This window comes from Coffea eugenioides, chromosome 7, assembly GCF_003713205.1.
Source record: "Coffea eugenioides isolate CCC68of chromosome 7, Ceug_1.0, whole genome shotgun sequence".
Classification (NCBI taxonomy): Eukaryota; Viridiplantae; Streptophyta; class Magnoliopsida; order Gentianales; family Rubiaceae; genus Coffea; species Coffea eugenioides.
In genome coordinates this window covers 17,001,603-17,028,991 of record NC_040041.1, presented here as the reverse complement: position 1 = coordinate 17,028,991, position 27,389 = coordinate 17,001,603, and the positions used below count along the sequence as shown (strand labels likewise).

The 27,389-nt window shown below is 35.3% G+C and overlaps 1 protein-coding gene across 2 annotated transcripts; it reads left to right on the top strand.

Moving 5' to 3' along the window:
- The first annotated feature begins 847 nt into the window (after positions 1–847).
- LOC113777820 (xanthine dehydrogenase 1-like) lies at positions 848–27,139 on the top strand. Of its 2 annotated transcripts, XM_027323027.1 has the most exons (14): positions 848–1,103; positions 3,938–4,037; positions 6,812–6,920; positions 7,252–8,757; positions 10,246–10,488; positions 11,171–11,485; positions 14,778–15,017; positions 15,859–16,143; positions 16,303–16,524; positions 17,194–17,355; positions 20,161–20,295; positions 22,444–22,680; positions 25,331–25,504; positions 26,683–27,139. In XM_027323027.1, the coding sequence occupies exons 1-14, from the start codon at positions 968–970 to the stop codon at positions 26,923–26,925; spliced, it is 4,107 nt and encodes a 1,368-aa protein (XP_027178828.1). In that variant the 5' UTR covers positions 848–967; the 3' UTR covers positions 26,926–27,139. The 2 variants fall into 2 exon arrangements, with proteins under 2 accessions (XP_027178828.1, XP_027178830.1); XM_027323029.1 differs by lacking the exon at positions 848–1,103 and having other exon boundaries at positions 3,965–4,033.
- The last annotated feature ends 250 nt before the right edge of the window (positions 27,140–27,389 follow it).

Sequence of the window (27,389 nt, the reverse complement as noted above, 5' to 3'; positions counted from 1 at the left end):
TAAAACCTCTCCTGCAATACACATGGATATAGATACTCACTATGTTACTAATATTCGTTCCCATTAGTAATTAATTCTTAGAACTTTTTCTAACTTTTTTTTTATAACTAATTAAGTAATAGTTACATTACTCTTATTTTAATTTCAAGAAGTCATCTCCCAAATGATGTATAAAAATTCTATTGTACAAATCACTTAAATATTCTTGAAAGAAAATGTACAAGTACCATAATTTATTTTTACTCAAAAATTAGGATCTAAAATTAGCCAAATCGGACATTTACGTACCTATGTAAGAAATAAATATAATGTGTCACAAAGTTCCTACATCCTAGATAAGAATTGCTTACCTTTGTTGGTTAATCAGTAATCATGAAAATAAGGAAGCAAAGCAATCGTGAGAATACCTGAAGGACTTTGTTGTAATAAAAGAATGAAAAATGACACAAACATTCCTCATATTTTACCAAAAGAAATTTTACACGCTTGACATTTAAAATACTAATTTTACGACCCTAACAAAACATATTTATTTAAACCAAAATCTCTAATTCTAGCCATGTTTTAGCCTAAAATTAAACCATGGCCTAACCACAATTAAATGTGAAGAGGTCAAATGATTACCCATCCCATGACCCAATTCAAAAATTTAGAAAGAAAAATGTGTAGTTTTCGTTTATTAGAATATATAATAAAATAAATAGTAAAAGTGCAAATAACATTTTCCTTCGAACAATTCTGTTTTAAAATAATTCTGAGGTTAAATTGGAACTGCAAAAGAGTTCTGGATCCAAAATAAAATAACTATTTTTTTTCTTCTTGTCCGGGCATCTCCGTCTGCGTCGTCTTCGACTTGTAGAATTTCTCATCTGGCTGATTGTGTCGACCGATACAGTACAGTACAGATATAGCGGCAGAAAATTTCCAATTTGATCGTACTCAAAAGAGTCTTGAGCACGGAGACTAAATGGGGTCTTTGGAGGACACTGAAATGGTGAGGACGGAAGTAGAGGAGTCAAAGGAAGCAATCTTATATGTTAATGGTGTCCGTCGAGTTTTGCCTGATGGATTGGCTCATTTGACTCTTCTTGAGTATCTCAGAGGTAATTTGGAAGGCTAATTTATGGGAGATCTTCCTTGTTCGATTCGTTGTTGTTGTTGTTGATTTTTTCTTTGGTTTATTTTTCCGTTTAAATTGCTCATAAGTTTAAATTCTATCAACAATAAATATGTATTGTCTGCTATTGTGTTCCATCATTCATAGGGGATTATGATGAGTAATTTGAATCATGGGTAAGATAATGGTAATTATGGGAAGGGTTATTATCACTTTATCCCTTTAAACTATATCACTACTATCAGTTTACCCCCTAACGTTATCTTTTAATCACTTTATCCTCATAAGTAATCCAACTCAACATGTTAAGAAATTTTGGACAACAATTCCCTTTTATTTTATAGCATTACTACATTGTTATTATCACTTTATTCGTTTAGATTATAGTGATATAATCACTTTAATTTCTAACATTATTTTCTAGACATTTTACATCACCGTTAATCTAACTAGTATGATCAAAAAATTTTAAATATATTTACCATTTTTTATATATAATTAAAAATAAAAAAGTTGGAATGGTTATTCTTCCTTTTTTCACTTTAAGAGATTGAAAACATAAAAATAAATGAATTTTCTCAAATTTCTTTTTTTCAAATTTATTAATACTAGGAAAAGAAAAAGAGATAGGAAAGAAGGAGACAAAAAATTAGATTTTGCAAAAAAAAAAATAAAGAAAAGTCTAACATTATCGTATTACTTTAAGGATGTCGAGATTAGGATTGGAATTTGGTGGTAAACAAAAAAGTGAAATAATTTTAAAATAATAAAAGTATTTAATTCTTTTTTATTTGTAATTTTTAAAAAAAGAATTGAGCTCTCTCTCTCTCCCTCTCCCCCTCCCCCTTCCATCTTTCTATTTTTTTTCAATATTAATAAGATTGCTAAGAAGAAAAAAATTAATACTTTGACATTTTTTCTTGATACTAAAAAGGAGAAGAGTCACTTTAAATTTTTTATTATTTTTATTATGCAAAGAGGAGGGTATTTTCTTCTAAAATTTTTTAACTTGCTAAGTTGGTTTAATGGTAGGATAAATTGTCTAAAAAAATAACACTATGGGGTAAATTGATAATGAGACTATATTTTATGGGGTAAAGTGATAATAATTTTAAGGGTTCAACATGTCTTTTCACTTTAATTAACAAACTCCGTTAAGTTTGACCGTTAGTCTTAGGAGTAAAGTGACTAAAAGATAACGTTAAGGGGGAAATTAATAGTAGCACCAAACGTTAAGGGGGTAAAGTGATAATAACCCTTATGGGAAAAAGGTTTGAGGCCATGCCCAAATTGAAAAATTCTTTAGAATTTAAATTTTGACTTGCTGGAAGTTTCTTAAGCAAGGAGATTAGTTTTTAAGTAGGCGATAAGATGGCTGGGCACAGGTGAAACAATGGTTTTGTGTGTCTGCTACTGTAGTTTAGTTCTTGAAAGTTTTCTCAAGCAAAAAGTATAGTTTCAAGTTGACATAAGATGGCTGCGAGAATTGCTTATGTTGACTGATTGAGTAGGAATTCACTGGTGAAGCAATGGTTTTGTGTGTCTGATACTGTGGCTTAATTCTGAAATTGTTTAAGTATGGCCATTCAATTATGCTCATACTTACTGATTGAATTTTAGTTTCTTTGTGGATTATGAATGTCCAAGATCCTAATTTCTTCTGATTCCAAATGTGTTCATAATGGAGAAAATTATAAAAAAAAAGGTGGATTAGATATGACAATAGGACGAAGATAATTAAATAAGGTGAGTATGTAACATGAGATATAGTTAGCCAGTTTGGGATGACAGGAAGTCCTGTATCGTTTAGCTGTCACCAGAGGTTGATAGATGTATTGTTGGCTGTTGTATTAAGCAATCGTGTTTGTTATTTTAATTATTTTTTGCTGTGGTAATTTTGTTGCTTGAAGATGTCCATTTTCTTGCTGGATATACCCAAGGGTTCTGTTCTGATGAACATTAAGGAAATGGAAATAAGTTGATAATGTTTATAGTTCTCTTTGGCTTAGATAACATCATATACTGACTAATGGAGAGGCAACCACTGAGCAAGTATTCTTGTCTTAGAGTTTCTTTCTCGTTTATGCTAATTTTCCCTGCCAAAAAGGGGTGCTTCTCTGCTAGTATACATAGACCTTGGGAATGGAATAAAGCAAGTCATATCTGTGAATGATAAATGTCTCAGATCGACAAGGAATACTTACTATTCGAGATGCGTTATCATGTATCTGGACATTTGATTATTCTTTCCTTACTAGACTATTAGTACGTTTTTGGATCTTGGGATATTGGTCAGCTCAATATAGTGATATGTTGACTACTTGTATTTCTTTATACACTCTTAAACATTTTATAGAGGACGAAGTTCATTTTAGGAACATTTAACAAATGTGACACATTGAGGTTATTTAGCTTTTTTAAATTTATCTCCATCATTCTTTCACGTGCTTGATTCTCTTTGTCATTGTTTAGGTATTTCTGCTCATAACTTGGTAAAGACCTGAGGTAGGGTGTTTTGTGTTCTTTGTTAGACATCATTATGGTTGTTAAGATGCACAGATCGTGAACTTATACTAACATTTCTGTAATTAAAAAAACTCTAATTTCTTGATATAGGACCTGGTCATTCCTAAACAGTTACAATAACATGGATTTGGGTGCAAGGGTTGAAGTTGCTTGGTTTTTTGTGTTTTTATTAGACTTTATGCAATGTGACTTCCCAGCTCCCTATCTCCTTTAAATTTTCTCTGTACTTAAACATTTTGGGTGTTTCTTATAACTAACTATTATATCTGTCTTGCTTTCTGAATGGTAATCTAGGTATAGGTTTGACTGGTACCAAGCTAGGATGCGGTGAAGGTGGTTGTGGGGCATGCACTGTCATGGTTTCTTTTTTTGATCAAAACAAAAAGAAATGTGTGTGAGTCTCTCTCTCTCTCTCTCTCCCACAAAAAGACCACATACCTGCTCCAGGCACTTGCTGACAGTGTAGATATTGTTCCAGAGACTCTTCTTGCTTTGTTTTTCTCCTTTTCATTGCTTGATGTTCGCTTAAGGTACTAAATTGAGATAGATATGGAAAGAAAAGTAATGTAAAGGTTTCTGCTTGTTTTTTGTGATCACCTTGAATGTGTGATGAACGCTAAAGGATGGCTCCAGATGCGTCTTCGATACATGACTGAGCTTAAGTTTCTAAGTCAAAATTCAAGCACAAATATTTGATTTTCATCTGAACTATTTCGTGAGCAGCTACATATTACAATCTGGCACAAGTTTGCGATAATATTTTTCTTAATAGAGTTTTAATTTCAACTATTAATTATAGACACTTTACCATTTTGGAATTGTAGATAATTAAGTAGTACTGACTATGAATTCCTCTCTAACAACAAAAGCTCAAGTGGACTGCATGATGGTAGGCAAAGGCATTTCCAAGTCAGGTGCTAAAACTGTAGCTACATATAAAATACTGCTAGTTACTTTCATTGATGATTGTGTAATGCAAAATATATTTTTTCCATCGAAATGTTAACATGTAAGCTTTTCTATGATTGTTAAAATGTAAAAGGATAATGCATTTCGTACAACCTCCTCCTCATGTATAGTAAGACATAAATGTTTAAACCTTGTTCACAAAATTCAGTAATGAGTAAGTTTACCATGCATGTGTTACATGAGTGTCTATTAATGTATACTAGATGTGATTGACTGTGGTCCTTGACTGGTTGTGTCCTTATTTCTGAAATTCTTAGCAGTGTACTATGTGATGTTTGTAAAGCAACCTGACATATTTTAAAATCTGCTATTGTTTTACAGTGTAAGCATGAGCAACTAGCATTGTTATTTTAAGCTTTAAGCATCAAATAGAGTTTGACTTTGTGCTTTACCCCATAAAATGTTTTTGGCAAAAAAATTGTCTTGAAAGGTATATTGCTCTTTTGGGGGTTTGGTGCACGGTGTTGCATGAATGATTTCCCCTTCACCCTCTGAGGAAAAAATGTGCTATTTGATCATCAATATTTCATGCTTAGGTTCCATCAATTTTGTGCAAGTCCTCCTTGAGTGGACATCATGTATTTCATGTTCCACTTTTTGGACTTCCAACTTGTCACCAGAAGAAATTCTACTATAAGTTTTGACTAGGAGATAAGGATAAGCAAGGCATTAAATTAGGAATACAATGATTTAATGACTTTATAACTATTTGGGTGTAGCTTATATTTTGGTTCGGTGTCTTTTGCCATTTAAGTGACTATTTTCTTCTTCTTTGGGTTCATTTCATAGAAATTGAGGTTTGCAACAAAACGAGTTCCATGGATTTGCCAAAAAACCACATATTGTGATCATGGATCAGAGCAGCGCCCCCCCCCCCCCCCACAAAACAAAAAAAAAACACTTTTTTCTCACTCGTTTGTCGAACTTCAATTTGATATCAGATGTAAATGCAGTCCACAACATGGCCGTACAAAATAGATTGGCATTCTCCACCAGTCTGCGATATATTCTGGTTATTCTCACATTATAGGATTTTCTTCCTCTTTACCCAATGATTACTCATATTTCCACTACAATGTAAATAGGAGAGCAAGAGTTGAGTGAGATACTTTGCGAGTGATATGATTCTAGAGCAACTAAAATTAGGTATGCAGCCTAACACGAGGTTATCAAAACTCTATTAGCTTGAGAGATAGTTCTCTTGTATTCTTGATTTGTGGAGAGCTTCAAGAAATTAAATTACATCTAGAAAACTTTCATATGCTCTGGAGGAAGGATTTTATTGAATCAAAGGATCCCATCATATAGCTGATTTCTATTCATATTCATGTTTAGCATGTATTTCATTCATTATCTTTTGACGTTTAAATAACTATTGTCTTCTTCTTTGAGTCCATCTCATTGAATTTCAGGTTTCAAGCAAGATTAGCTCCTGATTAAGGTTTTTCATGAATTTGCATAAAAACCCAGAGTTTGGTCATTGACCAATACATTACTTATTCTTTTCACGTTCTGTCAGTGTCTCATTCAGAAGAAATGCTATCATCCTGTGGTAGTTGTATACAGACTCTATTCCTCATAATTCTACCTTTGCTGATGTGTGGCTTGTTAGATAGAAGCAGAAATTCATGACTTAAATGTGATACGACTGTATCTTTCCATAATGTTATATTCTCTCTTTGTAACCGTGAATGGCTATTACACTTACCTTACAAGCAAGGAATTGATTATGCTCTTTTCCAACATTTGATTTTTTTATGTGGATTATGTTATAATTTTTGTGATAAGCCAAAAAATAAATAGCTGTGTGTGATGAGCTGCAAGAATTGTATTTCTTTTGGTTGAATATGCATTTCATACCTGTGAAAACAGTTTAACTTCTAAAAGCAAAATATAAGTACAGAGGACTACGGCATTGCCTGTGCATGAAATCACATGAAATTCATTATATTCGTTTTCCATTAGAACTCTTGGGTTACACCTTATTTACAAGGTTTTGCTTCAACTTTTTTGTCCGCCTTTTCCCACTATGAATTTATTTTCTACATGATTTGTGTGTTGCGATGTGTGGTGCTCTATTTGTTATTTAATCTTATTTCTCTTGTTGGACTAGCTAATAATTTAAATTCATTTGATGCAAATGTTTCATAGATTGACATCATCTGACATCATTGTTTTTGATCCTCATTAAATTTCTAGGCACCAAGCAATTAATGCGTGTCTGGCTCCTCTATATTCTGTTGAAGGGATGCATGTAATAACAGTGGAGGGTGTTGGGAATTGCAGGCGTGGCCTACATCCTATCCAGGTTGTTTACCTAATTTATGCATGCATGATTTGCAACCAGTCATGCGTGTGATTTTTTTTTTTCCTTGTCTAGAGAATTATTGAACTATAATGGAGACAAACTTTTTTTAAGTATACTTGTGCAACCATAAAGAAAAAGAAAAGGAAAAATGGATCAGTAATTCCAGAGGTGACAGGATCAGTAATTTGAGATATGAGAGTGGTAGGTTTCCATTAACACCTTCTGGTTTGACGTGGTATTGATTATTTGGAGGTCAATTATAAGTCAGAAACCCTTGGATGCTTTACTTGATTGTGAATTTGGTGTTGTTTCTTCTTTGATTATTTTGCAGGAATCCTTAGCACGTTCTCATGGCTCACAGTGTGGATTTTGCACTCCTGGTTTCATTATGTCCATTTACGCATTGCTACGGTCGTCTCAAGAACCACCAACACTAGAGCAGATTGAAGAAAGCCTTGCTGGAAATCTTTGTCGATGTACAGGTTATAGACCCATTGTTGATGCATTTCGAGTGTTTGCCAAGACTAATGACAGCTTATATGTTAATGGAGCCTTGGAAGGCCATAGTGGTCAGTTTATATGCCCTTCAACTGGAAAGCCATGTTCTTGTGGGTTGAAACCAGGAAATGAAGATGAGAAGCTAAAAACAGATAGGTGCTCTGTTGATGATTATAGTCCAGTCTCCTATAGTGATACTGATGGAACGATATTCACCAACAAAGAGCTTATATTCCCCCCTGAGCTTTTATTGAGAAAACTAACTTATTTATGTCTAACTGGACTAAATGGCCTGAAGTGGTATAGGCCTTTGAAGCTTCAGCATGTATTAGACCTAAAAGCAAGATATCCAGATGCAAAATTAGTTGTAGGTAACACTGAGGTAGGTATTGAAATGAGGCTCAAAAGGATGGAATATCGGGCTTTGATATATATTGCACACATCCCTGAACTTAACCAGTTGAGTCTCAATGATGAAGGTATGGAAATAGGTGCTGCTGTTAAACTTTCAGAGCTCATGAAAGTACTGCAAACTGTTTCAGACAAGCGTCCTCCCTATGAGACTTCATCATGTAGAGCTCTCATTGAGCAGATCAAATGGTTTGCCGGAACACAAATAAGGAATGCTGCATCTATTGGTGGAAATATCTGTACTGCCAGTCCAATATCAGACTTGAATCCTCTTTGGATGGCTGCAGGAGCAAAGTTCCGCATCGTTGATGGCAAAGGGAACATTAGAACATGCCCGGCTGAAAAGTTTTTCCTAGGTTATCGCAAGGTGGATATGGCTAGTAGTGAAATCCTGCACTCAGTGTTTTTACCTTGGAATAAGCAATATGAGTTTGTCAAGGAATTTAAGCAAGCTCACCGGAGGGATGATGATATTGCAATTGTTAATGCTGGAATGAGGGTTCTTCTTGAACAGAGGGATACAAAGTGGGTAGTTTCTGATGCTTCAATTGTTTATGGTGGTGTAGCTCCTGTTCCCCTTTTTGCATATAAAACAAAACTATTTCTGATTGGAAATACTTGGAGCAAGGAGCTAATGCAGGATGCTTTGGAAGTTCTACAGGAGGACATTGTGTTGAAAGAAAATGCTCCTGGCGGAATGGTTGAGTTCAGAAAATCTTTAACACTTAGTTTCTTCTTCAAATTTTTCTTGTGGGTATGTCACCACGTTGATGGACAAACATCCTGTCCTTCAGGCATTCCTTCATCCCATCTCTCAGCCATACAACCATTTCATCGAACATCTGTAACTGGAAGTCAGGACTTTGACATAACAAAACATGGAACTGCTGTAGGGTCTCCTGAAGTCCATCTTTCATCGAAACTTCAGGCAAGAATTTTCTCAACCTGCACCAAAAAAAATAAAAAAAAAGGAAAGCAAAAAGAAAGAGTAGAGGAGAAATCGGATGGTTGATGTTGTAATTGTTAATTTCTTGCATTTACTACTTGCCTGATTGACAGTTGCAAAATTTCATGCATCAGGGGGGGATGGTTGGGGTGGGCGGTAAGGTGGGAGGGGTTGTAAGGAAGAGGTCTTGGGTTCAAGACCTCTCACTTACCAAAAAATAAAAAAAAAGAATCATGCATCAAACAAGAGCTATATATTGTATCAGCAACTATGGTCAAGTCCGATATCTTTGTGAGAAGACAAAGTTGCGTAATATATTACTAGGTCATTGACAGAATTTGCTAGCCTTATTATTGGTTTGCGATTAGATGCTAGCATTTGTTGGTTTTCATGTTGTTTGGCTTTCTTTACTTCAGCATATAATTCGATGCTTCAAATTTACAGGTTTCAGCTAATTTGACCATGTGAACACATGGAACAGCTAATTTTGTTGTTGCTGTCTGCTCTTTAGCTTTCGTTCATCACTGGTGTTAACACTTGGTAAATGGAATAACTATCTGTACTCTGCTTTTGATATGACAGCATAACTTTCTTTTTCATACTCCTGATTTTAGTTAATCTTTAATCTTTCTTTTGTTTTAAAAGCATTTAATCTTTTGTCTTGTAGATTGTGACATATGTTTTTCTATTAACATGGATTTCAACTGCCATGAACTTGTTGGTGTCATATGAACCTCTATGAAGTAATGAACTTGTTAAAGTTGTAGATGACAAATCACAAAATTTACTGTCCACACAATTTTGAATTTGTGTAAGTTTGATATGAAGGGAAATGCTCGACAACAGTATCTATGATTTTTAACAGCTCTTTTGTATTTATTCTTCTGCATGCATGTTAGAGAAAGAGCCAGCTAAATATGGGATATGCTCTATTGCCTTGACGGGGATGGACAAATTGTGACTTAAACATTTTGTGCCATACCCTGTAAAGAGAGCAATTGTCTAGCTAGTTTTATTACCTCATGCGATCATGTAAAGTTTAGTTGGGATGGTTCACATAGTTTATCTAGCTCTATCCGTCCCTGATACCTGTTGTCTTTACTGAAGTGCCATATGCTACACAAGCAGAGGCTTCCTTTAGGGCATGGGGTTTTGGTTGCTACACCAGTGTACACTGGTTTAATTGTTTCATGCATAATGTCATGTTTTCTATCTGCAAGCACAAAGAATCTTCTTGATTTGTTTGGTTGTTCATTTCTTTGCTGTTAAAAGTTTTGCCTCAGTCATTTGAATTATGTGAATCCACTGCAGTTCCTTTTTGGCAATACTTGCTTATATTTGCTCTATTTTGATGTTTTGAACTAATTAGAAATTTTTGGCAGTAGTTAGGTTAGATTCTTATGCTTGAGTATGGGATTTTTGAAGAAATGAATATTCTGAGGTCTTAGGTGATACTTTAATTGTTTACAGGTTTCAGGAGAGGCAGAATATACTGATGATACCCCAGTGCCTCCCAACAGTTTGTATGCTGCTTTGGTGCTAAGTAAAAAGCCTCATGCACGTATACTGTCTATTGACGATTCTGGAGCCAAGTCTTCACCTGGGTTTGCTGGAATCTTTTTTGCTAAAGATATTCCTGGTAACAATAATATTGGGCCTGTCATTGCAGATGAGGAACTTTTTGCCTCGGAATTTGTCACTTGTGTTGGTCAGGTAGATATTATGTTTTGAAGTTTCTTTTTTCTGTTGTAGATGGATTAAAGTTTTGGTAATCAGCGAGACATAATTGTGTTTTACCAAATAGTTGGACTCTTGTTAAAATATCTGAATGGTCACTGACAAATCTACAAGTTGTTGCACAGTTAGAGTTTCATTAATGCACGATAAACTCTGACACTTCTTGCCTAAGTCACTAAGTGCTTTTGGAGACATACCCAAAGCAGAGTCAAGCCTTTGTACCTTGGTTAGACTGAGCAATGCAAATCCCTGAATTTTACTAGCTGTAAATAACTAGAACAATCACAGCAATACTGAATAAAGGTGAAGATAGACCATTATTAGCTGGAAAAATATGAACAGGTGATAACTATTAAAACCTTTTAACAAAGATACCTGTCCAGGTGAAGAATATGCAGATGTATTTGTTCAAGAAACCTGATGAAAAAATTGAAGAAGATTATTAATTGAGGTCTCATAACTAGCTTGGGAAGTCTTGCTATGAATATGCAAAGAACTCCAGATACCTGTTATCATAAATTACAAACTCGTGATCATTCATCTGTTATTTGCACCTTTTAAAAATATGTTAATTGAGTTATGGACTCAAAAGGATGCCAGTCTCAAAATTAATTTTGGTATATTTGCTAGTGTCTCAATTGTGTTCTTATCACTTCAGGTAATAGGAGTAGTTGTTGCTGATACACATGAAAATGCAAAAAATGCTGCAAGAAGGGTTCATATTGAGTATGATGAACTGCCAGCTATTTTATCTATGAAAGATGCCATTCACTGTAACAGTTTCCATCCTAATACAGAAAAGTGTTTGAGGAAAGGTGATGTAGATCTGTGTTTTCAATCAGATCAGTGTGATAAAATCATGGAAGGGGAAGTCCAGGTCGGTGGTCAGGAACATTTCTACTTGGAGCCGAATAGCAGCTTAGTATGGACAGTCGATAATGGCAACGAGGTTCATATGGTTTCATCCACCCAAGTACAAAACTCTCACCTCCTTTATATGATCTTACCTTAATTTCCAAGTTCTATATGAGTATAGATTCTAAACACTAGTTAGTATCTATAAATTCCTCTGCAATAGCTGAGGAAGGAAGGCATCAAGGTACAAATGCTTTGATTTTTTTCTTCATCTATATTTCATTAGTGGAGTTCCTTTGGGGGTTCTTTTGTGACTTTTAATATCTAATGTTGTTTTCACACAACATCATTACAGTTGAGAATGATACATGGATTAGTTAGGTAACTTTTGTTGTTGACGGTTTTCTATAATGAGAATGAGAATGATGAAGAGCCCTACCTGCATAAAGGTGCATGAATACATTTTGAACAATTTAGCTGTTAACATCTAACTTCGTATGCATCTGAATTTTGTATGCCAGTAGATGTTTGTGTATAGTAACATTTATTGTATGCGCCAATCCAAAGGAAAGATTAATAGCTGCAGATAGTTTTTTTAGACACTTTGAAGAATTTTTTTGAGTGAGAAAAACAAATGGAAACCCGCAAAATTAGAGGAACACAATGTTTGAATGTGTTAATTATTTGTGTAAGAACAGCATGGAAGATTTTCAATAATGGACACAAAGAAGTGGTTTCTTCGCCCCCCTGCCACCTCTCCCTCCTGTCTATGGCTTCATGCAAGCACTTGCAGAATTTTAACAAGCATACTAGTGCTGGATTTAAGAATCCCATTCTTCATACGGGCACTAAAGTAGATAGACGATCCTGCAGAAAGTACATGTAATTTTTGCATTTTAGAGTTAATACATGCAAACTGACCAGAATGTGCCAATAGCAAGATTTCACCAAGATCTTTTCTTTTCACTTGAATGAAATCAAAGTAGCCTCTCTGTCTCCTTGTTCCTGTAACATAAACATTAAAATTCTTATCTAGCTTTATCATTATTGTGCTGGTTTTGGGAGTCGCATGCCTCATACTGGCGATAAAGTATCGAGAAGATTTTGCCAAGACCACATATGATTCTGGCTTTTTAGAGTTCATTAATATAAAGTTGGCAGAATGTGGCAATAACAAGATTTCACAAGTCCAAAGATAATCTTTTTTTTTTGTATTCCGTTCTTCTTCTTCTTTCCCAGCTTTAATGAAATTATTGTGCTGGATTTTCGAGTCCCATGCCTCACTGATGCTAAATTATCGAGAAGATTTTTCCAAGGCCACATATGATTCTGTCTTTTTAGAGTTCATAGATGTAAAGTTGGCAGAACGTGGCAATAACAAGATTTCACGAGTCCAAAGATCTGTTATTTTGTTCTGTTCTTCTTCTTTGTCTTTCCCACTTTTAATGAACTGACATTGCAGTCATTTTTTTCCTGGTCTCAGTACAAGCAGTGATCTTGTTGAGTTTTATCATTTCATCATCATAATCAGATAAAGGTATCATTGCTTGTTATGCCTTGAATGAAGCACATGGATGTGTGTTCTCTAATCTCTACAGCCTTTGCTTTAGTGTCAGTTTATAAACTATTTCTCCATTCATTATCTTGTCAGTTAAAACAAAGTAGAAAATGTGATATTGCTTCAGAGTGGGGTAGAACTTGGAGCTTCTGATAAATCAAGATGATGATTGTGATCTTTCTGTTAACAATCTATGGTGTCATGTGTCTCTCACCTGCTCCAGTTGTGTGATTTATTTATTTTTGATGGATCTAAAAATGGGCAACCGCCTTGCTTTCTGCTTATTTCAGCCCTACCTTGCAAATTGCCTACTGCTTCAATGTCTTGTTCTTCTGCTTTTATCACTTTTAGAAGCAGAATGTACCATTCCCCCTTAATTGTTAACTCTTGTTTCTCCAATAGTAAATTATTGAAGTGAATGTAGTTGTCCTTCAGATGGTGTGGGGTTTGCATTTACTAACGCGACTGCATGGTAGACAAGAAAAGGAGACATTGTTGAGGACACAGGCTTTAGTTATTAATGGAAATGAACTTGTCCAGTGTATTTCTGGGGTATCATAACATAACTGGTTGTAAATTTCTTGCATATGCAAGGGATTTAAGTACTTGGAATGCATTTAGTTGGTTCTTCAATGCAGTGCACTTCATTAACAAATGACAATGTTTGGTGATTATATCATTCCATTACGATACACTTTGGAAAGCCGCAGATACGTTATAAAGTTTGTTGCAACTTGCATTTTGTTTTGCTCTTGGCTGGTGGTTTGGAAGATGGCAGTTCTACACCTTTACAGCAGCTCATTTGGTTATGTGATGGGGAGGATGTTGAAAAGTGAAAGTGATGAATATGTATGTTTGGGAGTGTACTGTGATTGGCTCGTTTTGGCTTGCATGATGCTCATATAAAAGAAAATTGACTTACCGATGTTCTTGTGCATTCAAATATCATTCCTGTTCTGCTTCACTCTGCTTTATATATGAAGGTAAAGTAGTTGAGATGAAAAGCATGTAGGAGAAAGATGACACTTGTACAATTGAACGACCATTGCAGTAACCATCAGAGAAGTCTCGTTCGTTCTCTAATGGGACTAATAAAAGCATAACATAACAGGTTGTAAATTTCTTGCATATGCAAGGGATTTAAGTACTTGGAATGTATTTAGTTGGTTCTTCAATGCAGTGCACTTCATTAACAAATGATAATGTTTGGTGATTATATCATACCATTACGATACACTTTGGAAAGCCACAGATACATTATAAAGTTAGTTGCAACTTGCATTTTGTTTTGCTCTTGGCTGGTGGTTTTGGAAGATGACAGTTCTACACCTTTACAACAGCTCATTTGGTTATGTGATGGGGAGGATGTTGAAAAGTGATGAATATGTATGTTTGGGAGTGTACTGTGATTGGCTCGTTTTGGCTTGCATGATGCTCATATAAAAGAAAATTGACTTACCGATGTTCTTGTGCACTCAAATATCATTCCTGTTCTGCTTCCCTCTGCTTTATATATGAAGGTAAAGTAGTTGAGATGAAAAGCATGTAGGAGAAAGATGACACTTGTACAATTGAACGACCATTGCAGTAACCATCAGAGAAGTCTTGTTCATTCTCTAATGGGACTAATAAAATCACCTCATTTTTGTTTCTGTGACCATTTTTAGGCAGAAAATTTTTGGAGTATAAAAACACAGGAGGAAATTGGTAAAGAAAGCCTTTAAATGATGGAAAGCTAAGTTTAATGACTATAGCACTCTCTCTCTCTCTAAATTTGTTTTGTATTTTCATAAAATTTGTTTGTCAGTGCTCTTTCTGGCAGATAGTTGTGACATAAAATTTTCATTTTTAGGCTCCACAAAAGCACCAGAAGTATGTGTCTCACGTTCTTGGACTTCCAATGTCAAAAGTTGTTTGCAAGACAAAGAGAATTGGTGGTGGGTTTGGTGGAAAAGAAACAAGATCAGCTTTCCTTGCTGCTAGTGCTGCAATTGCATCCTATTTGTTAAATCGGCCAGTAAAACTTACTTTGGACCGTGACATTGACATGATGATTACTGGTCAGCGGCACAGCTTTCTTGGAAAGTATAAGGTACTAATTATCTTTCAGAATCAACCATAAGCTTCATTCTATGCCATAAAGTTTTTGTATTTCGATTTTATATTAACTCACCAGTATATGGGGTCCAAGGATTACCATGATGTCAGAGAAATCTTTCTTGTTTGCATCTTTTTCTTCTTTTGATCATGGAATGTAGTTCTACTGGAAATTTATAGAAGATGAGACTGTAGAGCTTTTGACTTAATAAGAAAGTCTAATAAGAACACTATTGTGGTGATAAGTGGGACTTATCCATTAAATTGGAATTTCAAAACATTTGAAGAGTCCGTACATTTATAAGGTATCTTTAGATTTGACTATGACTAATATAAACACTGAGCAAGGAGTGAATAATTGAGTTTAAACTTTCATAAATGACCTAGATTGTTCAGTGAGATGGTGCTGTTGATTACTCTCCATTTCTTCGCCACTGATCACTATAAAATTTTCCGAAATTTGGGTAGAAAACTCTCAATACGTCATCAATTGAGTCTTATCAAAAGAAGTATGGGTGATAAATTACAGAGAAATGAGGTCTCCTCCAATGTCTGAAAAAATTTTGTTGGACTATATGGTACATTGTGGATTATTTGGTGGATGATGAATGTGTCAATGAAGTAGGCCAAAGTGGTGCCTAGTTCCTTCTTGTCTCATTTTGGAACTCTATCCTGAGTTCATGTAATTCTTTCTCAAAGGAGACGTATATCAAACCAAATTCTTTTGGATGTAATTGATAAACTTTTTATTACAGTTTTCTTTTATTTCTTTTTTATTTTTTTGACTGAGTTAACTTCATTTTTTCTTCTTATTTTCCTGGAATAATATGGTGTAGGTTGGCTTTACAAACAATGGGAAGGTCCTCGCATTGGATCTTGAAATATACAATAATGGTGGAAATTCACTTGATCTGTCACTTGCTATACTTGAGCGTGCTATGTTCCATTCAGACAATGTCTATGAGATACCAAATGTCAGAATTAATGGAAGGGTCTGCTATACTAATTTTCCTAGTAACACGGCTTTCAGAGGATTTGGTGGCCCACAAGGCATGCTGATTACTGAAAACTGGGTTCAGAGAATTGCTATGGAATTGAAGAAAAGCCCAGAAGAAATCAGGGTATACCTTCCGATTTCACGAATTTAGATGCTTAGTAATGATTATTGCAGCTTTGAGTGAAGATGTCATTATTGGGAATGGAAAGGCATTTATCAATGAACTTTTCTACGTATTGAACGTCATACAAAACTTACGTGTGTCTATTTTTTCTTCTTTTAGGAAATAAATTTTCAGAGAGAAGGATCAGTATTGCATTATGGACAAAAGATAGAGCACTTCACCTTGGACCGTATCTGGAATGAGTTGAAGACATCTTGTGATCTTTATAACGCTCGCAAAGAAGTTGATCAGTTCAATAGTAATAATCGATGGAAGAAACGTGGAATTGCTCTAATTCCTACGAAGTTTGGCATTTCTTTCACTACAAAGTTTATGAACCAGGTTGGTGTTGCATTGGACTTTAATCTGGTTGCAGCCTTCTTAGTATTTACAATCGGACATGCAGACCAGCCTTCTGTCCAGATAATTTAATTGTGGCCTTATTAGCAGTCTTATTTCTCCTTGTTATTTGCTGCTAAAAGTGAACGTTATTGTCCAGACTTATAGGGCCTGTTCTCAACTGATTTTTTGAACCTGCTTTTAGCTTCTGATTTTACAATATCAGTTATGTGATGTTCTCAGTTGCTTTTTCTATCAACCTTTGGCTTTTGTAAAGCTAAAAAAAGCCAAAAGTAGAAGCTACAAGATACCTGCATTTTGGATTCTGATTTTGTCCTTTCAAATGTCAGCTTTTACAAAAATCAGAATCAGTTGAGAACAGGCTCATATGGAGCTGCCTTGCACCTTTATCTAAGAATTCTGAGAAGGGCTTGAAGGCTGTATAATCATATAAAAGAATTTGATTCTGGGACACCTTAGATGTTTTTTCTTTAGCACAATCATTCCTGTTTCTTCTGAAACTTTGAACTGGAAATGAGATCTTTTGTTGTCAATTTTTTTGGGTCTGTCGTGTAACTGGAGTTGCCTTGGTTCAGCTTATTTCAAAATGATTTTCTTTCTGAAAAAATACTACATGAGTACTTGATATGAGGTTCTCCTAAATGGCTACAGGCTGGTGCCCTTGTTCAAGTCTATACAGACGGAACTGTTTTAGTAACGCATGGGGGCGTTGAAATGGGGCAAGGGTTGCATACAAAGGTTGCTCAAATTGCAGCTTCTTCCTTTAATATTCCTCTGAGTTCAGTGTTCATCTCAGAGACGAGTACTGACAAGGTATTGCCATACTAATTACTTCTACATTTGGATACTCTCATATGCTTTTAAAGAACTGTTGCCATATTGATTTACTGTTGCCTCCAGTTCTTACCAAGGTGTTTGACTAATTTGAATTGACAGTGGTCTTTATTTGGTTGTTAACTTCAAGTCTGGCAATCAAGATTGAAGCAACACTACTTCTGCCTCCAATTTGTTCAGTCAGTAAACTTCAAAAACATGTCTTATATGGAGCTACTGACAAAACAAAGCTTAAGTAGCAAAATTGAACAAATAAACTATGTTTGTGGTCCCCAAAAATGATAGAACTCTTGGCTTTGGGCCTTAGTAGTGCTTATGGTCTGAGTACTAAAAAGCTTACATCCAATGAAAATTCCAACATGGTTTCCTAATTCTGCATTGTTCTCCCCTGTTTGGTGAATACTTGAAGTCAACATCTATAGTGCGGGAGTATCACAATTAATGATCTTTACCTGTCTGTTGCATCTGATTATGGACATCTTGGATATGAGTGGTTTGTGCTTCTATCACCAAGATAGGGTCATTGAAATCTGGCTTCTCAATCTTTTCCCAAGACTTCAATGAAAAAGTGAGTAGTTGGAACAAATAATAGGGACTTCTTTAGATCTCATTCCAAAAGTCAATGAACAACACCAAATTAATATTGCTTGATTTTGCAATGGCATCTTTTAGGTTTTCCCTTACTGTATTGCCTTCAAAAGTTGCTTTTTCAACCTCTACTTTCATCAGAAGATCTTTCATTCAAGTATAATCTTCACTGAGTTTTCATGAAGAGCAGTGTCTTGAGATTATATGATAATATTCTGTGTAAATTGCTGAAGAACAGTTCTGCTGAAGCTTCACAAACTTCAACTATCTCATTAGAAATTGCTGAGAACTGGATTACCCTTGTTGGAGCTTTAGATTCAACATCAGCAACAGATATACCTAATTTTCTGACTCTAGTGGCAGTATTAGTATCAGATCCTGTTTTTCCAGCTCTTGTTAAATGAATGATGAGGATTCTTGAAGCATCAAAAGTTTATCATGCTTCTCTGATCCATCTTTAAAAGCATGGTTGATTTCTTCCTGCTCTGGCAAGGATGAATTTAAGGTTTTGATTTCTTCAGCCTCGTAAGATGGCTTGGTTGTCCTAGTATAACATGATGGCTTTGTTGTTCTTAATGTAACATCAGCTTCCCTGGGCTGTGGCCAAGGACATCCATACATCTCATTCTGGCATAACTAATGTTTTTATTTGTGTGGATAACCTTAAAATAGCTGTAGTTGGATTAGGTTATTCAGTATGAAGTCCATTAAGTGCTCTTTTTTTTTACTTGAGTTTCGTCATTTCCAACCTTCCATGACTCAAGTACTGATTTACCTTGACAGCTTTGCTCAAAAAGCATCCTTTAGTTGACAAAAACTTCTTTTCCTGCAACTGCGTCATAATTTCATACTACAGACCAGCTTTTTATGTATTAATTGTTTTTTGAGGACTTGCAACAACTGAATGTTGAACAAACGGCTCAAGAAACTTAAGCACATAATCAATAACTAATATGTTTCCTTGCTCCAAAACATTATGTTGTCTCAAAAGTTGAGACAAGTCCAAATCTATTTGTTTAAGTTTTGTTTTATCTTCTTTTATGATAGCCATGATATAAAAAATGATGCAGCTTTTCTTAATGAGTTTGAAGACCAATCCGACGTAAAAATAAATAGAAACGGAATAAAAGAAATGTAGGAATCACATCTAGGTTTTACTACTGTGTTACCATTAATTGCTTGAGTCCTGATGAACTTTGAATTCGATAAGTGCAATTCTAATAAGTATTATTGACGATTTGGAATTCCACTTTTGGAGTTCGAAAGTTGGAGTCAAGTTATGCTCCTAGAATACATGCTTTTTTTTTTTAGTGCCTCATCAGACAATTTCACATAATTATTTATCTAAATGTTGATGTTTTGAATAGTTTATCTGGAAAATTGCATAAAAAGTGATTTTTCTGATATGATCTAGAGAACCATTTCATGAGTATTGAACTTTGTCCCTTCTAAGTACCCCAAAGAACCTTACGCCCAGCCTTCTGCATTTAGATTGCGTAGAATTCTATGATACCTGATTATTCCTCGTTCTGGAACAGCTCAGAATCTAGGTAACCTTGGGAATGACTTTTGGTAAACGTAATGAGTCCCTCATGAGAGACTGGTATCATACAAAATATGGAAACCAATGTTTCATTTCTGCCAAAAGTTCCTTCTTCACTGATTTTTATCTCCTGTTGTAGAGGTGGTGTATATTGTATGCAGCTACTAGTTGATTTTACATCACAATGAAGTAATTTCCTGTGTACTTCAGTTTGCCGTTTAAATAAAAGTGCTTTACTCCTAAGCATTTGGCTAGAAGACTGGTCTTGCAAAAGAAAAGCTGGAAGTATTAAGATTGATCGAGTAACTAAACTATGAGCCTGGGCCCCAAAAGACAAAACTCTTGGACTGGGGCCTTGAAGAACTTAGGTTACAATGAAAACAAAACTGGAGATTGAACTTATGAATTGCCAGCAGATATCCATTTTCATCTCCATTTGAAGCTGCTATAGACATGTTATATATTAGTCTTAAGGCTCAAAATTGATTGACATCAAAGCTAAAAGGAAGTCATGTTCATTGGGTTGAATTATAATTTTGTATCATCAGTTCTTTAGACTGATTGAACTTATCCAGTTTCTTTTGTTTCACTTTGGCATGTGCATGTATTGTTGAATCTGATTGCTGATTTCATTGATGGCTATATATTACTAGGTTCCAAATGCAACTCCAACAGCAGCTTCTGCAAGTTCTGATATGTATGGTGCTGCAGTTCTGGATGCTTGTGAACAAATAAAAGTTAGGATGAAGCCCATTGCATCAACACGTAACTATAGCTCTTTTGCTGAGGTACTTGCTACACTATGAAACATTTTTATTTGTGCACTCTGCTTTCATTGTATTTGGCTTATTCTGCTTGCTGATCTCTGTTCGGTGGGTCATAATATTCTTTATAACAAAAAGATAAAGAGCATGTTTGGATAGGAAATTGTTTGGAAAAATTATTTGAAATAGCACTCTAGCACTTCTTGTAATGTGATGTATGTGAGATAAAAAGATGGTTGGGAAGATAAAAAGGTGTTTGAAAAACGTGTTTATGATGCAAACAAAAAATATTTTGGCAAATAAGATCATATCTAAACAGTTTCAAAGACTTTCATATACCATTACTGGCGGAACATTAAGTGTGTTTGGATTGAGATGATTTGAAAAAAAATAATTTGCTTCACAAATTCCAATCACCTTTTTATCTCACATACATCACATCACAAAAAGTGCTACAGTAATTATCTCAAATAAATCATTCAAATAAACTCCTATCCAAACAAACTCATGTCTAAACAGTTTCAAAGACTTTCATATACCATTACTGGCGGAAAAGAAATTTTATGCCAAATAGACTTTCATAACAGTTTCATATACGATTTATGGATGACAAGCAACCCAAATAGTGTAAGAGCAGTTATTAGTCTGAATCTTCAAAATAAAGCAGAACTCCTGGGAAAAGAAAATGTTCCACACTAACTGATTCAGGTCCATAAGCACCCCTAGTGGTACAAAAAGAGTGGTTGTGGTGAGACTTAGATACCCTTCCAGAAATTTTAATTTGCTAGTGCCTCGTTAAATTTCTGTCTGTCAATCAACAATTGCTGGTGCTCATCTTTTTCTCTCTGGCTCTCCAATGTTAGGAGACTCAAATGATAAATCTTGTTGAAGTTTCCCCATTAAGCGACGAATGCCCAGAATACAATATGCCGTTTTATATTTTGATGCGATATACTTCTCTGCTTACGTACAGAGGGGAAAACAGAAGAAGTTCAATATGTGTAGTGATTTTCCTTATACTTTGCCTGATAAAAAAAGAGCTCATGTGCAGTTGCTGGAAGGTCCATATTCATTAACAGCTCCTGTTTGCAGGCCTTTGGTCAACTATACGAACCTGATGTGCACAGAAAATCTAAGCATTAAAGGCATATATGAAAAAAAGGGTTGTTATCCTATATAAGAGGCTCAAAGAAAAAAAGTGTTCCTTTCTTATTTTCTATTTCCTCTTCCACCCCTATTTGGTCTTCTTTGTCACCTTCAATGACAGCCATCGCATCAATGACCACCACCACCAACAACCCACCACCATGGCCACCAAACCAACAATTATCAACATTCCAAAGCATCAGTACCACCCCGGTGAGGAGCAGTAAAAGAAAGGAAAGACAGAAGCAGGAGGGGAGGGTAGTAGATCCGAGAAACAATTGCTGAATGGGGGTGGGAGAAGAAATTAGAAGGCAATGCAGACTGCAGTTGAAAGTAAGGTCTCCAGAGAAATTTGGGGGAGGGCCGCAGGGGCAGAGAGAAGAAGTAGGATTGCCAGCATTAGGCTGAGTGGGTTTAGGCGAATGGTTATATTGTCAGAACAGGAAGGGGGTGGAATAGCACTGGGGCAACAGAGGAAGAAGGTTATGAGTGTCCTAATTCTCAGTTTTTGAAGTTTTCAGTGCTAGGCGCACTGTGAACTCATAGAGTATCATTATTCTGTGAAAAAAAATTTTCAACAGTTTATAGCAGAGGAAAAGTTGTTTTATGTCTGCTCTTTATTTTATCACTTATACATACAACCTGGAGAGATCTTTGTTCTTTTTTCTGATATTATTAGTATTGCGCATATCTAAGGCCATAGTGTGCTTCGGTCTGGATTTTCTGCACTTTTTTACTTTTTGAGATAGTTTCCCAATATAAGTTTGCTTCAATATGCTGCAATATATTTCATGTTCATATTGGATTGCAGCATGTGAATTCGAATAAGAAAGTTTTTTGAGTTGTAATTTTAGTTCCATCTTTAAGAGGATTTTGGGTTTTCTCCTCGGGTTGTGACTTTAGCTTTTCTGCCTGCTTTTTGGAGCTGGATAAAAAGGGGAAAATGAGAATTTTAACACTGTTTTTGTTTCACTGAGCAGCTAATATTATATGTGACTGACTTTATGTGGGCTGAATTTTTATCAGCTTGCAAATGCCTGCTACATGGAGAGAATTGACTTGTCTGCCCATGGGTTTTTTATTACACCTGATATTGGCTTTGATTGGAAAACTGGTGAAGGGATTCCATTCAGGTACTTCACCTATGGAGCTGCTTTTGCTGAAGTTGAAATTGACACGTTGACAGGAGATTTCCACACTACAAAAGCAGACGTTACCTTGGATTTGGGGTTTTCTCTCAATCCTGCAATTGATGTTGGGCAGGTTATTCTCTCATCAACCCCTCTATTATATTTTATTGCATCCAATGCTAGATTTTTGTGCACTTTTAACTGCAGAGAGTAATCGTGATCAGATGGTGGTATGTCATAGCTTCTGTTCTTGGTGCCAATGTTTTTGTGTCAAATCCACACTGATGTGTCTGAGTATGTGTACTAATTCTTATTCTTTTGGTGGTGTTTGTAAAGAGATATTGTAGATAGGCTCACCAGAATCGCTTAAAGTGGAAACAGTTAATTCATGAAAGTTGAATAATTGTCTGGATCTGAATACAAAAAAATAAATAAACAAATAAAAACAAACACCTTTAACATCTCAAAATCTAACTATGGGGATTAAATAAACATCAATTCAAAGCTTTCAACCTATGATAATTTTAAGCTGCAAACCTTGCCATTCTGCCAAGGTTCATGGCCAAAAAAAAAAAAAGATGGTTTAGACTTTGCTTCTTTGAGCTTTATGTCTTGCAGTTTATCTAAACCACATTTTTCCAAACCTCGAATGGAAGTCTAAAGCAACTACCTGTTGCTTAAATGTTTCTTCCTATAGTGCATGGAATATGTTTATGAACTGTAATAGAAATTTAAATTCATATATTTCACTCATGAGGGCCTGTTCTCAACTGATTTTTTGGACCTGCTTTTGGCTTCTGATTTTACAAAATCAATAATGTAATGTTCTTAACATGTTTTTTAAAGATTTTGGCTTTCTATAATCTGACAAAGGACAATCACAAGCTAAAAGATAACTGCTTTTTGGTTTCTGATTTTGGCTTCTAAAAATCAGCTTTCACAAAAATCTGAATCAGTTGAGATCAGGCCCCAAGTCAATTGGACTTTGGTTTAATGAATTCTACCTGCTTTCTGTGCTTTTGGTTTGAATGAGCTTCATGCTGTTGCTTATGTTATATGCAGCTTTTCTAGTAAATTTTATTGGCTGTTCCACTATAATGTGACTTTTAGCTCATTCATAATTGATGCATCATCATATTTTGACAGAGATTAGGCCAATTTTAGGAGGAATCAGTTCTATACAAAAGAGAAAAATTCCATCTGCTGTTGTCTTTTTTGACATTGCCTTTTATATGCCATTCACACTTTTGACATGCTTGGTCATTAAAATATTCACAGTACTGCCTCAACATTTCATTGTCTCAAGCTGAATGTCCATTGTCCAATATGTGACAAACTAGCAATTATCTCTTGTTCAAGGCTTGGCTGTTTGTAGATATTTTTCTCTTGTTGACAAAACAAATATATTCGTCTTCCTGTTTCATTGTTAACTTCTTGAATATTGTATGTTAATCTTTAATTGGAGTTCATGACTTGGAAGTATGTTAGATGGAAGAGAAGACAAGAATTGTCAATAACGAAGAATAGCCTGTAGATATGGCTTTGATTTTGTTTGAGAGAAATTGCTCAAGCAGCACAACCCATGTATAGTGTGTCGACTAATTTGGATATATATTTGCTGTTGGGGGTTGATGAGTAAAATATAACTCCTACGTCAATTATGGAAATCAGGAACGCATTTATATATCCATCAATGGGTTAAGTAGCAGATGCGAATATGGGGATTCCGCATCATGGCCATTGCAGTTTGGGTGCTGTAGCTAGTGGGCAAAATAAAGGAGCTTATGATGCACAGCCTTCAACTTAGAGTGCATTGCTACTAGAATATAAGAATCGCTGTAATCGTAAATCTAACTAATTGATAGGGGAGCAGTCAGCCACTTTAAATCAACTAGTGTTCTCCCAAATACTTCTACAGGAATTATCTTTTTAACAAATTATTGTGTTTATGTGGAATTTTCAATGATTTTCAGGATGCCTCAGATGCTTTGGCCAACTTGATGCAGTTCAAGTTGATGTATATTCAATTGAGAAATTTGGTCAAGGTTTTGGCAACTTTGTGGTGCATATTGACACAAAGTGCTTATTAGATGAGCTAGGTTCACTAGTCAGCCATTTTGACAAATAGGAAGAGTATGTGCCTATGGATATATTCGGGTTGAGAGATGGCCACAAATATTTGCAATCTCCAGTTAATAGTGTAAAGTTCCTTCTTCCTTGGGCCTAAGGGAGGATGGCATCCCGTGATCAATCCTTGGAATGCTTGCCGTTACATTTATGAACTGCCTTTTTCCCATTGTTCTGATTTTATCCACATTTTAACATACTTTTCCCTAGCATACTCTTGCCAGGGCCACACTGAAATCCGAGAAGTAAACTTGCGTTTCATTCATTATGATGTTCATCCAGAGAGGGATCTATTTGTTGACAGTTGATTTTCTGTAGTTAATTGCTTTTTAGACGCTTAGTATAAGACTAGCACCAGTGAAGGGTTAGCTATTACGCTTTTACCTGAGAACCTGAGACTTTTAACTGTCCATGAGAGTTTTGGTGCATAATGATATTGTAATATAGATCTGAGACAGGAGTGATAATGATTGTACAAGAAGAACAAAATCCGTGAAAGAGAGGTGAATGTGAGATCCCTGAATAATTCCCTGTATCCAACTGAAGTATATTATATGACAAATAAACTGATGACCTTAGTTCCCTTAAGATCTCTAAAACTATCTCTCCTTGCGTTCATGAAGAAATAATATCTGATTTTGGATATGAGCATGCAGATTGAAGGAGCATTCATACAAGGTCTTGGATGGGCAGCATTGGAAGAGTTGAAATGGGGAGATCCTGCACACAGGTGGATTCCAGCTGGCTTCTTATACACTTGTGGTCCTGGAAATTACAAAATTCCCTCTGTCAATGATGTGCCCCTTAAATTCAACATTTCTCTTTTGAAGGTAATCATGCTACTATCTTTTTGATATCTATTGTTGTACGCTTGTAAGATGCATTGGACGGATGTCAAATTCCAAATATTGTCGGTTAGATGATAATCTGATTTAGTAATTGATATTTACCACTTATTGAACTCACTTTAGCCGATGAATGTGATTTTTTATCATGATATATGTCAGCAATTAGTTGGAATTCGAATAACATCCTTTTATGTAGTAGCAGCATGCAAAATTCTATGCACACCTACATTGAAATTTATGTAGTCTTTGCAGGGTTATGGTTAAAAAATGTGTCATTGAATAGTGGTATGGTCATAGAAGGCAATATTTTATCGTTAATAAGAAAATATAAGGTCCTTAGAAAGTTAGGTAAACCTTATCAATACTTGTTTCTTGGCTTGTGCATAGGCTCTAAAATGGTTTATTTTCCATTTTGGTTGCTTTTTTGGTTTTGGTTTTGGTTTGGATGATTTTAATTCTTACATCCTGTTTTTGGTAAAGGTGGAAACAATAAATTCCGTTATCCATTTTACATTTCAATCTACTTAAAAAAGAGTGTTCACAAGTTGAATGTGGTACATATTGTCATGCAATCTGTTGGTACCTAATTGACTTTCGTGCTTGCAACAAAATATATCTTAATTTGGCCGAACAGAATCGAGCATTAGCAATGCATTTTCTTGTGCAAACTAAATCAATTTTCTTAAAGAGAGGTGAAGCTCTATGCTATGGGTGAGCACTATTTCTCTAATAATAGCTGCACCGGATGCTAATCAGAAGTATGGAAAACTTTGAACATATTTATTATACAACTTTCAATTCTCTGTCTTCTTGTTCCAGAAGCAATATTCTTAGCTTCTAAACAGAAATTGCTAGATTTTGGTGAAAGAGAATTTAGTTCAGCTAATTTCCTTGGAGCAAGTCTAAAAAGGAAATTTGGGAACCTGGAAATATAAGAGCTGGTAAAGTGAAGCAGCTAAAATGTTGCATTTCCCTGATTTATAAGCAGTCAGTAGTGTAGACTAAAGTAAACAGTATTATGTGCATTTTCCAGGTAATGTTCTTTGTCAAGGTGAATTCTGTCTAGAGATTATATCTTTGCGCAAAGTTTTTCTTGGGGAAATATTTCTCTCTTTAATGCTGTTTCATTTGCTTACCTCTTTTCTTGTATGCTATACAAGGGTGCTCCAAATGCTAAGGCCATCCATTCATCTAAAGCTGTGGGGGAACCTCCATTCTTTCTTGCCTCAGCAGTCCTTTTTGCTATAAAAGATGCTATAGTTTCAGCAAGAGCAGAAGTAGGTTGTAGTGACTGGTTTCCTCTAGACAATCCAGCGACACCTGAACGCATCCGGATGGCTTGTACAGATGAATTCACTAAAGCATTTGTAGACTCGGATTTCCGCCCGAAGCTCAGCATTTGATAAAAACTTACCCTGTATTTATTGTAAGAATCATACTCGTACATCTTTGTGTGACTATTGTAGCTATGTAATTCCAACTCTGAAAAGTGAAAGCAATAAAAAAAAAAAATTTGTTGTATTATGGTATTGGTTAAAAATGTTGTATTATGGTATTGGTTAAGTAATGAGGTTGCGAGGTATCAATAATTGTGCTATTCCTACTCATTATTTGTGCCATGAAATTCCAATGAAGAAAATAATGTCAAATCTTTGCTGTGAATCAGCTGCTCAAATATGGTTTTGAGCACTGAACTTGAGAATTGCTTTAGGAGGAATGTTTTTATGCGGTGCTAATGATTTCTTGACTATGTTTGTAGCTCCAGAATGTTTGAGTTTATGGTCCTAACTATTATTTGGATACACCAAGAAAGATGTACGGTTTAATGTGGCTATTATGTATAATATTTACTCATTGGTGGTGCTAG

Excerpts from the sequence above, each read along its gene's own strand:
- LOC113777820 (XM_027323027.1), top strand. The coding sequence starts at position 968 with ATGGGGTCTTTGGAGGACACTGAAATGGTGAGGACGGAAGTAGAGGAG. Across the intron at positions 8,758-10,245 it reads ATCTTTCATCGAAACTTCAG|GTTTCAGGAGAGGCAGAATA; the intron begins GCAAGAATTTTC and ends AATTGTTTACAG. Across the intron at positions 15,018-15,858 it reads GCTTTCTTGGAAAGTATAAG|GTTGGCTTTACAAACAATGG; the intron begins GTACTAATTATC and ends AATATGGTGTAG.